This window comes from Schistocerca serialis, chromosome 12 (genome assembly GCF_023864345.2).
Source record: "Schistocerca serialis cubense isolate TAMUIC-IGC-003099 chromosome 12, iqSchSeri2.2, whole genome shotgun sequence".
Lineage (NCBI taxonomy): Eukaryota > Metazoa > Arthropoda > Insecta > Orthoptera > Acrididae > Schistocerca > Schistocerca serialis.
In genome coordinates this window covers 145,496,091-145,510,305 of record NC_064649.1, presented here as the reverse complement: position 1 = coordinate 145,510,305, position 14,215 = coordinate 145,496,091, and the positions used below count along the sequence as shown (strand labels likewise).

At 43.0% G+C, this 14,215-nt stretch overlaps 1 protein-coding gene across 1 annotated transcript in view; it reads left to right on the top strand.

Annotated features, from left to right (window-relative positions):
* LOC126428009 (carbonic anhydrase 2-like) overlaps positions 1 to 14,215 on the top strand; it is a 107,575-nt gene that overhangs the window by 39,695 nt on the left and 53,665 nt on the right. The window contains exon 3 of the mRNA XM_050089891.1: positions 5,365 to 5,529. Coding sequence (XP_049945848.1) covers positions 5,365 to 5,529 — 165 coding nt within the window. The remainder of the gene's footprint in view (positions 1 to 5,364; positions 5,530 to 14,215) is intronic.

Genomic DNA, 14,215 nt, shown 5'->3' with positions numbered 1-14,215 from the left:
ATTGAGATTCAATTGCCATTCACTGCAACATGCGTCAATTCGCTGCAGATCCTCCTACATTTCAGTACAATTTTACGTTGTTACAACCTCTCGATATACCACAGCATCGTCCGCAAAAAGCCTCAGTGAACTTCCGATGTCATCCACAAGGTCATTTATGTATATCGTGAATAGCAACGGTGCTACGACACTCCCCTGCGGCACACCTGAAATAACTCTTACTTCGGAAGACTCCTCTCCATTGAGAATGACATGCTGCGTTTTGTTATCTAGGAACTCTTCAATCGAATCACACAGTAGGTCTGATAGTCCATATGCTGTTACTTTGTTCATTAAACGACTGTGGAGAACTGTATCGAACGCCTTGCGGAAGTCAAGAAACACGGCATTTACCTGGGAACCCGTGTCTGTGGCCCTCTGAGTCTCGTGGACGAGTAGCACGAGCTGGGTTTCTCACGACAGTCTTTTTCGAAACCCGTGCTGATTCCTACAGAGTAGATTTCTAGTCTCCAGAAAAGTCGTTATACTCGAATATAATACGTGTTCCAAAATTCTACAAGTGATCGAGGTTAGAGATATAGGTCTATAGTTCTGCTGAGAGGCACCCACATGCCTTGCTCATACTGTGGCATCAAGCAGTCAGGCCTGCAAGATGAGTGGTCTGCCAAGCGAGTGGATTCATTCTTATTTATCGAGTAACATTAACTCTAGTACTCACACTTAAGTTACAAGTTATCCTCCTATATGAATAATACGCAACGGAAACGCACATCTGACTATCAGTAATTTACAGAACTCTGACTGTTCACTACGCACTGGCAATACCACATTTTCTTTCTTTTTTTATTTAATGGCTTTTATCAACACGTGGCCATCGCACTGAATATGAGTGGCGCACACATTATAAATTCTGGATATCATGACAAGATACAATTCGAAGGAAAAGGGCCACCAATCTTTTTCTTTTCACTATCTTATTTATTCCGATAAATTCTATAACCTAAACACACAAATTCTATAACCTACAACAATAACACATGAGAAATTCCGCCCAGTGGGCATGGCTTTACATTGGTGATTCTCTACCTTATGGTCTCGTAATTATTTAACGCTACAGTGCACTTTCTGGATAGGATGGTGGATCTTTTATTATATCTCACACTTCGACTCTTCAATCATCATCACGATACTTTCCTCCAGACCGAGCAGTACAAAAGGAACACGCATAACCCACTACCTCTGAAACTACCTTGCTACTCTCCCATGCAAACCACACATACTTAAATTACATGACATACACCACACTGGCAACATGAAATACTACACAGGGAATAGTCACAACATTATCACTTTCAGCTTTCCCACTTCAATTAATATTCATCCCAGTTTCACACGACACTGCCCCACTTCGTAATTCTACTTTCCTACTGTGAACTCTGGAGATATATGCACGTCTTCCTGTGCAATGCAAGCTAAGTGGCGTTGCTGGATAGACGGCCGACTCACCTTGCTTCTCTCTCAGAGTATTATAGTTTGAATCAAGCGGCACACGGAAACATAACATGCAGAGTAATATTAAGAGCATATTCATCACACATGCGAGTCCTCAACTGATACCATGGACGAGTACTTCTCTTTATCCTTTGTCTCATACACAGATTGAGACTCACACAGTACTCACCACGTGGAAGTACTCGTCTCTAATTTCAAGTCCTGCACACGCCATTTCTTAAATATTTCAACTGATGGTACACACGCTATTTCTTAAATATTCCAACTTATTGTACACACGCTAGTAAATCAGCTTAACTTAAGCGCACGGGAGTATTTCAACTTATTGCTACACGTGGTTTCATTGTGACCGTTGGTCACTTCCGAAGATTACTACGATCCCATTAATGTTACCTGCCTGACATTTAATTCTCCCCACAAAAGTTCCTGAAATAGAGAAATTATAATTTCAAACTACTATTAAATATTCCACATGCATACCATGTCTCCACTCTTTTGTCTCTACGGAGCACAACTAAGACAGGTCTTAACAGCACAAGATCCAGCGGCAGAGTGCTGAAACACGGCCGTTCTTCAGGTCCTCTCGCACTTCTGCTGAAGTGGGGGAGCACCTTGCTACCGTATTGGTCAGCCACATTTCAGGCGCTCAAAGCTCAGGTAAATTTCATCTCTTTGGTCCCACCAAAGGTGGCCAAAGGATCGTCTCAAAGATGATCATATATTCACATTCACTATCTGCGGTTAGCAGACGACCATACATTCATTCATTTCACAGATCTCACCAAAATGGATGTAGGGATTCATTTTGACGGAGTGCACATGTGATCAATTAAATAAATAAATTGTCATTCTTTCCCACACTGGTATCCAGATTTGCTGTATTAATTGAAATTGAGTTATTTTACAAAAAATGTGTTGTTCTGACAAAAATAATGAAGTATGTTGTACCTATTTTCAATGTCGGCCGGTACTGTACCCTTTCACCGCACCTGTTCGACGTCCCTTCTTGAAAACGGGGATGACCTGAGCTCTTTTACAATCCTTTGGAACGCTACGCTCTTCGAGTGACCAACGGTACACCGCTGCAAGAAGGGGGGCAAGTTCCTTCACGTGCTCTGTGTAAAATCGAACTGGTATCCCATCAGGTTCAGCGGCCTTTCCTCTTTTGAGCAATTTTAATTGTTTCTCTATCCCTCTGTCGTCTATTTCGATATCTACCATTTTGTCATCTATGCGACTAGCTAGAGAAGGAACTACAGTGCCCTCCTCCTCTGTGAAAAAGCTTTGGAAAAAGACATTTAGTATTTCGGCCTTTAGTCTGTCACTCTCTGTTTGAGTACCATTTTGGTCACAGAGTGTCTGGACATTTTGTTTTGATCCAGCTACCGCTTTGACATAAGACCAGAATTTCTTACGATTTTCTGCCAAGTCAATACATAGAACTTTACTTACGAATTCATTGAACGCCTCTCGCATAGTCCTTTACAGAAAGTTCCTAAAGCATTTCTTTGTTATTTGTCCAGGCGTGTTACCTAATTTTTTTAACCTTCTCAACAATTTTTTTTTTGTGGCCTAGATTCGTAAAGGGAGGCGGTAATGCGTTCTGACATGATTTGTATGGGGAACGCTGCTGACTGCTGTGACAAAGTCTCAAGTGGGGAAGGGTGGAGTGCGGTTTTACACCACCACCACCAATTTTTTTAAGCTTCTCAACAATTTTTTTTTTTTGTGGCCTTGATTCGTAAAGGGAGGCGGTAATGCGTTCTGACATGATTTGTATGGGGAACGCTGCTGACTGCTGTGACAAAGTCTCAAGTGGGGAAGGGTGGAGTGCGGTTTTACACCACCACCACCAATTTTTTTTAGCTTCTCAACAATTTTTTTTTTGTGGCCTTGATTCGTAAAGGGAGGCGGTAATGCGTTGTGACGTGATTTATATGGGGAACGCTGCTGACTGCTGTGACAAAGTCTCAAGTGGGGGAGGGTGGAGTGCGGTTTTACACCACCACCACCATCACCAGCACCACCACCTTGTGAGCTGTTTGTGACCTTGGAGGAGTTTATTTATTAAATCGTATGGCTAGGGCTCCCCGTCAGACAGGCTGTTCGCTGGGTGCCGGTCTTTCAATTTGACGCCACTTCGGCGACCTGTAGTCGTCGAGGATGATAGGATGATGATGATGAGACCACAACACCCAGTCCCTGGGCGGAGAAAATTCTCCAACCCGGCCGGTAATCGAACCCGGGCCCATAGGATTGACAATCTGTCACGCTGACCATTCAGCTATCGGGGGCGGACTATCTTGGAGGGGTGTGATAGGGGGATAACCTTGTCATAGATCTGGCCAAATGAAGAGTGGGTCAGGTCTTGGATGGAGGTGACCTCATCCTGGGGATGGGGAGGGAAAGTGGGGGAATTGTGGCAAAGATGCTGACAAGGGAACCTCCCCATCGCACCCCCTCAGATTTAGTTATAAGTTGGCACAGAGGATAGGCCTTGAAAAACTGAACACAGATCAATCGAGAAAACAGGAAGAAGTTGTGTGGAACTATGAAAAAATAAACGAAATATACAAAGTGAGTAGTCCATGCGTAAGATAGACAACATCAAGGATAATGTGAGCTCAGGAGCGCCGTGGTCCCGTGGTTAGCGTGAGCAGCTGCTGAACGAGAGGTCCTTGGTTAAAGTCTTCCCTCGAGTGAAAAGTTTCTTTATTTTCGCAAAGTTATGATCTGTCCGTTCGTTCATTGACGTCGCTGTTCACTGTAATAAGTTTAGTGTCTGTGTTTTGCGACCGCATCGCAAAACCGTGCGATTAGTAGACGAAAGGACGTGCCTCTCCAATGGGAACCGAAAACATTTGATCGCAAGGTCATAGGTCAACCGATTCCTCCACAGGAAAACACGTCTGATATGTTCTATACGACACTGGTGACGGCATGTGCGTCACATGACAGGAATATGTTGTCGACCCACCTAACTTGTACACTTCGCGAATGGGTAAAAAGATTCTTCTACCTTGCCCGATTTAGGTTTTCTTGTGGATGTGATAATCACTCCCAATAAAGTGATGAAAACATAAGAGTTTGTCACATAAACTGCAACAAATGAATGCAACAGTTTCACAGTCGCACGGTTTTCCCTGTGCTCTGTCAAAACATATGTTTTTAACGTTTTCAAATTTTTCCGTGTGTAGACTGTCAAATCCTGCATATGTCCAAGCAAATCTGAACATGTCCTGGAATTTTGGAGACCGAAGTTGATTATGTGTGAGTGCCTGAACTTTGATAATTGTCTGAAAATAAAAAATTAAACTTTTCACTCGAGGGAAGACTTGAACGAAGGACCTCTCGTTCCACAGCTGCTTACGCTAACCACGGGACAACGGCGCTCCTGAGCTCACTTTGTCCTTGAAGTTGCCCATCTTGCGCGTGGACTACTCAGTTTGTATATTCTGCTTATTTTTTTCATAGTTCCTTACAACTTCTTCCTGTTTTCTCGATTGATCTGTGTTCAGTTTTTCAAGGCCTATCCACTGCGTCAACTTATAACTAAATCTGAGGAGGGTGCGATGGGGAGGTTCCCTTGTTAGTGTCCAAGGACCACCTCTGCTCCGATACCGACTTTGTCGCCTTCCACTGTTGTCATGCTGCAGCAACAAAATTCTAACGGGTCTGAGTTGAAATGTCGCCAGTTGTAGCAGATGACCAGTGGTGGCAACAAGCTAGGACACCACCTGCGGTCCTGCCTCGTTGCGTGCGGCTGTCACGTCCTGTGGTTCACTTCTGTCTCTCAGGCAGGATGCTGCGGTGTTGTGGTCCGCTTCAGCAGTGTGTTTGTTTGCTCGGCAGGCCCGGCCCTGTGGCCGTCGTCGTCCCCGGAGTGCGGCGGCCGCCGGCAGAGCCCCGTGGCGCTGGACACCACGTCCGCTACGGCCAGCCACCAGCCGCGCCTGCGCTGGTTCGGCTGGCACAACCTGCCCGTCTCGCAGCACGTCGCCAACAACGGACACACCGGTGCGCCGCCTCCCTGTAGACCCTCGCCGCTCACACACCTTCATTCATTCCAATCCTCCACTCTCATACACTACTGGCCATTAAAACTGCTACACCACCAAGATGACGTGCTACAGACGCGAAATTCAACCGACAGGAAGGAGATGCTGTGATATGCAAATGATTAGCTTTTCAGAGCATTCACACAAGGTTGGCGCCGGTGGCGACACCTACAACGTGCTGACACGAGGAAAGTTTCCAGCTGAGTTCTCATACACAAACAGCAGTTGACAGGCGTTGCCTGGTGAAACGTTGTTGTGATGCCTCGTGTAAGGAGCAGAAATGCGTACCATCCCGTTTCCGACTTTGATAAAGGTCGAATTGTAGCCTATCGCGATTGCGGTTTATCGTATCGCGACAATGCTGCTCGCGTTGGTCGAGATCCGATGACTGTTAGCAGAATATGTAATCGGTACGTTCAGGAGGGTAATACGGAACGCCATGCTGGATCCCAATGGCCTCGTATCACTAGCAGTCGAGATGACAGGCATGTTATCGGCACGGCTGTAACGGATCGTGCAGCCACGTCTCGACCCCTGAGTCAACAGATGGGGACGTTTGCAACACAACAACCATCTGCACGAACAGTTCGACGACGTTTGCAGCAGCATGGACTTTCAGCTCGGAGACCATGGCTGCGGTTACCCTTGACGCTGCATCACAGACGGGATCGCCTGCGATGGTGTACTCAACGACGAACCTTGGTGCACGAATGGCAAAGCGTCATTTTTTCGGATGACTCTAGGTTCTGTTTACAGCATCATGATCGTCGCATCCGTGTTTGACCACATCGCGAACGCACATTGGAAGCGTGTATTCGTCAACGCCATACTGGCGTATCACCCGGCGTGATGGTATGGGGTGCCATTGGTTACACATCTCGGTCACCTCTTGTTCGCATTGACGGCACTTTGAACAGTGGACGTTACATTTCAGATGTGTTACGACCCGTGGCTCTACCCTTCATTCGATCCCTGCGAAACCCTACATTTCAGCAGGATAATGCACGACCGCATGTTGCAAGTCCTGTACGGGCCTTTCAGGATACAGAAAATGTTGGACTGCTGCCCTGGCCAGCACATACTACAGATCTCTGACCAATTGAAAACGTCTGGTCAATGGTGACCGAGCAACTGGCTCGTCACAATACACCATGATGAACTATCGTATCGTGTTGAAACTGCATGGGCAGCTGTACCTGTACACACCATTCAAGCTCTGACTCAATGCCCAGGCGTATCAAGGCCGTAATTACGGCAAGAGGTGGTTGTTCTGGGTACTGATTTCTCAGGATCTATGCACCCAAATTGCATGAAAATGTAATCACATGTCAGTTCTGGTATAATATATTTGTCCAATGAATATCCGTTTATCACCTGCATTTCTTGTTGGTGTAGCAATTTTAATGGCTAGTAGTGTATTTTGGCATCAAGTGTTTGTGACATTCTCTTGTCTCTCACTGGACTAAATAAACAGCCGTGCAAAACTTAAGGTTGAAAGTAACGTTTGCAAGGTTTGTGAATGCCAAGTGACATAGCCCAATGAAGCTTGGACCATAAATAGAAAAAAATTGTAATGACTCTAACTGAAAGATATAAACAATGATTACACTTTTATTCAAAGACAATAGTTGTACTGAAGATTTATGATGGTCCCCTGGACATCACTGAAGATAGGACACGGTTCATAATAGTGTGCATGGTCACCACAGATGACAATGCATTCTGTGCAACGTTTCCCCATCCTGACCACAAAGCTGGTAAAGAGTTCTTGTACTAGGGATTTCCATACCTCCACCAACGCAAATGACAAACCTTGAACTGTGGTTGGTGCATGTGGAAGTTCTGCAGTACATTTCCACAATGCATCCCACATGTGCTTGAGAGGAATTGGGTTGGCCACTCCAGTCAACGAATATCCTCTTCTTCAAAGAGCTTCTCCAACTGTTCTGTTCGATGCGGTCGCGCCTTCTCATGCATAAAAATGAAATCAGGGGTGAACGCACCGCTGAGATGAACCGCTCGGTGAAGGATTACTGTGTCACAATAACTTCGACTGGTGACTGTACGGTACTCAAAGATCCGAAGGTCGGTACGCCAATCCAGCATTATGCCTACCCATATCATAACACCTGGACCACGAAAACGGTTATGTTTGGCAACATCCCTATGTGCATTACATACCCTCATAAGGCGAGAGGTGGAAACCTGTAATGCACACAGGATCATTGTCCCATTTGGTGCCTCTGGTGTGATGGCGTGCGGAGGCATAATGTTGCATGGTCCTATGGCTTCCTAATCATTCAACATGGCGCACTCACTGGTCAAAGTTACTGTGACAAGTCCCCATGTGCATCTATTCAGAAGTGTGTTCGGCCCCTACAGTTGGTTATCGTGGGTGCAATTGGGAGAGAGAGTGAGTGCGATTTTATCTTATCTTCTTTTATCGCATTTTCTACGGTTTAACAACATTAGTTTCAGATGATCTTCGTATGCGCGCTGATAAGCTCGATGTTGAGTGTCCCTATTTCACAAACACAAACATTCGGCCATCACTTCATTATTATGGATGAAAGTCTGCAACCGCAACTATATCGAATAGCGTAGCTAGTGGAGCTCCAGCAATGAGCCCATAATGGGCCGACCTGCTCGTTCCCACAACTTCAATCCCATCGAGAGTGGTGGTGAGATGCGGTGGGGAGACACATCGCAGCACCAGCGACCACCCAGCAATTACCAACAGCGCTGGTGGAGGAATGGGAAGCTGTACCACAGGAACTCCCTGGCAACCTTGTGGCCAACATGGTAGCTCGTTGCAGAGCATGCACTACCGTTCGTGGTGATCAGTTTATTCCATTTATGCTCCAGATTTTATCGAGCTATGATACTTGGTATTGACACATTATGGGAAAGTTACTTTCATCCTCAAGTGTTGTACACCAGTATGTTGGTCACACCTCCTGTCCAATTCACTAGAATCTCTCTAAACCACATACCTCACCCTGAGAGAGAACTTAGCAATAAATCTTAAACTAAAATTAAACCCTGTATCAGTTACAAGAATCGTAGTAACAAGATGTTTACGGGCATCCTGAACGAACGTCGTAAATTTTTAAATCATATAGAGAAGAATGGCACATGAAATACAACCATCATGCACAAAATTATAACTGTTGCAAACAGGCCATTCCAGCTTCTCTTGAAAACAGACCCCCCCCCATGAACCACATACCTCGTTATCAGGAGAAAGAAAACTGGCGTTCTACGGATCGGAGCGTGGAATGTCAGATCCCTTAATCGGGCAGGTAGGTTAGAAAATTTAAAAAGGGAAATGGATAGGTTAAAGTTAGATATAGTGGGAATTAGTGAAGTTCGGTGGCAGGAGGAACAAGACTTTTGGTCAGGAGAATACAGGGTTACAAATACAAAATCAAATAGGGGTAATGCAGGACTAGGTTTAATAATTAATAGGAAAATAGGAATGCGGGTAAGCTACTACAAACAGCATAGTGAACGCATTATTGTGGCCAAGATAGACATGAAGCCCACGCCTACTACAGTAGTACAAGTTTATATGCCAACTAGCTCTGCAGATGGTGAAGAAATTGATGAAATGTATGATGAGATAAAAGAAATTATTCAGGTAGTGAAGGGAGATGGAAATTTAATAGTCATGGGTGACTGGAATTCGAGAGTAGGAAAAGGGAGAGACGGAAACATAGTGGGTGAATATGGATTGGGGGAGAGAAATGAAAGAGGAAGCCGTCTGGCAGAATTTTGCACAGAGCATAAATCAATCTTAACACTTGGTTCAAGAATCATAAAAGGAGGTTGTATACATGGAAGAACCCTGGAGATACTAGAAGGTTTCAGATAGATTATATAATTGTAAGACAGAGATTTAGGAACCAGGTTTTAAATTGTAAGACATTTCCAGGGACAGATGTGCACTCTGACGACAATCTATTGGTTATGAACTGTAGATTAAAACTGAAGAAACTGCAAAAAGGTGGGAATTTAAGGAGATGGGACCTGGATAAACTGACTAAACCAGAGGTTGTACAGAGTTTCAGGGAGAGCATAAGGGAACAATTGACAGGAATGTGGGAAAGAAATACAGTAGAAGAAGAATGGGTAGCTCTGAGGGATGAAACAGTGAAGGCAGCAGAGGATCAAGTAGGTAAAAAGACGAGGGCTAGTAGAAATCCTTGGGTGACAGAAGAAATATTGAATTTAATTGATGAAAAGAGAAAATATAAAAATGCAGTAAATGAAGCAGGCAAAAAGGAATACAAACTTCTAAAAAATGAGATCGACAGGAAGTGCAAAATGGCTAAGCAAGGATGGCTTGAGGACAAATGTAAGGATGTAGAGGCTTATCTCACTAGGGGCAAGATAGATACTGCCTACAGGAAAATTAAAGACACCTTTGGGGAAAAGAGGAGCACTTGCATGAATATCAAGAGCTCAGATGGAAACCCTGTTCTAAGCAAAGAAGGGAAAGCAGAAAGGTGGAAGGAGTATATAGAGGGTCTATACAAGGGCGATGTTCTTGAGCACAATATTATGGACATGGAAGAGGAGGTAGATGAAGATGAAATAGGAGACATGATACTGCGTGAAGAGTTTGACAGAGCACTGAAAGACCTGAGTCGAAACAAGGCCCCGGGAGTAGACAACATTCCCTTAGAACTACTGACAGCCTTGGGAGAGCCAGTCCTGACAGACAGAACTCTACCATATGGCGAGCAAGATGTATGAAACAGGCGAAATACCCTCAGACTTCAAGAAGAATATAATAATTCCAATCCCAAAGAAAGCAGGTGTTGACAGATGTGAAAATTACCGAACTATCAGTTTAATAAGTCACAGCTGCAAAATACTAACGCGAATTCTTCACAGACGAATGGAAAAACTGGTAGAAGCCGACCTCGGGGAAGATCAGTTTGGGTTCCGTAGAAATGTTCGAACACGTGAGGCAATACTGACCCTACGACTTATCTTAAAAGAGAGATTAAGGAAAGGCAAACCTACGTTTCTAGCATTTGTAGACTTAGAGAAAGCTTTTGACAATGTTGACTGGACTACTCTCTTTCAAATTCTGAAGGTGGCAGGGGTAAAATACAGGGAGCGAGATTCTATTTACAATTTGTACAGAAACCAGATGGCAGTTATAAGAGTCGAGGGACATGAAAGGGAAGCAGTGGTTGGGAAGGGAGTGAGACAGGATTGTAGCCTCTCCCCGATGCTATTCAATCTGTATATTGAGCAAGCGGTAAAGGAAACAAAGAAAAGTTCGGAGTAGGTATTAAAATCCATGGAGACGAAATAAAAACTTTGAGGTTCGCCGATGACATTGTAATTCTGTCAGAGACAGCAAAGGACTTGGAAGAGCAGTTGAATGGAATGGACAGTGTCTTGAAAGGAGGATATAAGATGAACATCAACAAAAGGAAAACAAGGATAATGGAATGTAGTCGAATTAAGACGGGTGATGCTGAGGGGATTAGATTAGGAAATGAGACACTTAAAGTAGTAAAGGAGTTTTGCTATTTGGGGAGCAAAATAACTGATGATGATCGAAGTAGAGAGGATATAAAGAGTAGACTGGCAATGGCAAGGAAATCGTTTCTGAAGAAGAGAAATTTGTTAACATCGAGTATTGATTTAAGTGTAAGGAAGTCGTTTCTGAAAGTATTTGTATGGAGTGTAGCCATGTATGGAAGTGAAACATGGACGATAAATAGTTTAGACAAGAAGAGAATAGAAGCTTTCGAAATGTGGTGCTACAGAAGAATGCTGAAGATAAGATGGGTAGATCACATAACTAATGAGGAGGTATTGAATACAATTGGGGAAAAGAGGAGTTCGTGGCACAACTTGACCAGAAGGAGGGAGCGGTTGGTAGGACATGTTCTGAGGCATCAAGGGGTCACCAATTATTGGAGGGCAGCGTGGAGGGTAAAAATCGTAGAGGGAGACCAAGAGATGAATACACTAAGCAGATTCAGAAGGCTGTAGGCTGCAGTAGGTACTGGGAGATGAAGAAGCTTGCACAGGATAGAGTAGCATGGAGAACTTAATCAAACCAGTATCAGGACTGAAGACCACAACAACAACAATTTCCTCTCGAATACGTAAGCATGTCAAACTAACTGTCGCTCCTCTAAATATATTTTTAACTTATTTCGTCAATTATGTACATGGAAATTACAGTAAAAATTATGCTCCATCACAGACCTGTAACACGGGTTAAATGCAGCATCTGAGTCACGAAATTCTGTAATAATCATGTTAAATACTTTCAAAATGAAAGTTCAGCATGGAAGTGTTTCACCAATGCCTAAGACGTAAGCCATGAGGTCAAACGCAGCTAATATGTTACTAGACTTTATTTTTATAATTTCCCTTGCTTTATCAACGGCATTGTGGAGTCTCTGGGACTCGAGGGAAGCATGAAGCTGTAGTAACTTCCGTAGTTGTTGATCTGGGTGGGGAGACATGTCCGAGTTCCCACGACTCCGCGAAGCAGTTAGTGTAATATTTTCAGTTTAGTGAATATGTCCGCGAATCCAAAAAAGTTAACGCTACAGATCCAAACTTCGAGGAAAGTATACTAACCTGGGCTGAGGAATGTGACGCTGCCTGTTCAGATCAAGATGGCGATCCCGGTAGCAACATTACCATCCAAAATGGCATTCCCACTGTTCACGAAACAGCGAGTTTATCTTCTACCGATGAATCTGATGACGAAGATGACATGTAGGTCACTGAAACGTGTATTCGACAAAAAAAGTTTTTGCTGTTAGTTTTTTCTTGGAAAATAGATATAAAACATCTTTAGTTTAAAATTTTTACGCTGTAAGGGGCCCTCATGCGTTCGATACTGTTGTCGACTTATTGGCAGTTCGCCTATATTTTGACCGTCTGAGGATGAGTACTAACGTGTTGTCAGTACCGGAAATATTGACATGGCAGTACTGATGGGCCCGAGAATATTCTCCGGTTTAACAATATTCGCTGCTCAGTTGTTTACCATGTTTCGCGAAACAGTCGCAGGGCGCTAGCGTGTATCACAGAAGTATTGTTTATATTTGCACTTCCTATTGTTCTTGAATCAACGTATAAAGTTGGTGGGGAAATGAAGAAACACAAGTAACCCTCCCGCCGTGAATGTTGGTTTTGATGACAGACTAACTTGTAGCGTAGCCTAACGTCTAGGTTAGGCGGGAAGGTTGCGTGTTTTAAGACTGATCATGTGCAAGTGAAAACAGTGGAAAGCACTGATCTTACAATTACATGTTGACATTGGGAATAGAACTAACGCAATATTTGAAAATACAGACAAAAGGTTAACTGCGAATTGCACTGTCCGAAAAAACATTTGGTAAAAGTTACTTAGTAGACACCATATTGCATTTTAGTAGTTTATGTAAAATTAACGAAGATATGCAGATATTTAATATGTTATTCTACAAGTAAAACTACAGAAAAAAGTTCTTCTTCTTCTTCTTCTTCTGCTTTTACGGCCTCATTGGACCAGTCAATCATTTCTGGTCCTCTTCTTTGGTATTTTCCCCTTCCGAGTGGCCCAGTATCTCTTCATTCGTTCCGATGCTTTTCGTCGTTCCTTATTTGTAAATACCCTTTTCATTGTATGTCGTTTGTCAATTTTTGGTTTAAATCTTATTTCTGTGTCCCTCAACTTCTTTAAATTTGGCGTTTTGTTCTGCAAATCATCCAGAGTTATTTCCAGTTCTTCCATATCCTCTCTTATTTCCTTAAGCCATCCTCCTTGTTGTTTCAAATTCCAGAGTTTCTCAATAATTTTCCTTGATAATCTGGTTTCTGGTGTCCTCAGAATGTGACCACAAAAAGAGATCCTTTTCTTTCGTATAGTATCAGTGATGGGCTCCAGTTCTCTGTATAGCACTTCATTTGGAACTATCCGCCATTGCCCAGCGTTTTGATATTTCTTATTTATGCATGTTCTAGCAATTCTTCTCTCTACTTTTAAAATTTTGTCAATTCTGTTTTTCTGGGTGACTTTAAAAAGAGTTTCACTTCCGTATGTAACCTCTGGTTGAACCACCGTCTTGTAATGTTTTAATTTTGTTTTAATTGATAGACATTTTTTATTGTACATAGACCATGTTAGTTTTTGAGCTTTTATCATTTTATTAGTTCTTGCTCGCCATGCAGGTTTCTCGTCCAATTTATGTGTTATAATTTCACCCAAGTATTTAAATTGTTTCACTATTTTAATTTCCCTATTGTTCACTGTGATGTGATCTATTACAAGTGGATCCGTTACCATTATTTCAGTCTTTTCAAATGATATCTGGAGTCCTAATTTTTGTGCTATATTTTGTAAGCTTGTTATTTGTTTCGTGGCTTTCTGAGTATTATTAGCTAGTAATGCTAGGTCATCAGCAAATCCCAAGCAATTTAGGTTTATTTTATCTTTCTTAGTTCCAATTTTAATATTCATAGGATTTTCCTTGTACCATTCTCTCATTACATATTCAAGAGCACAATTGAATAGCAATGGTGATAAACAATCTCCCTGTCTCAACCCTGTTTTAATCGTAAATGGTTCAGATATTTCTCCTCTAAATTTTACTTTGGATTTGGTGTTTGTTAAGGTT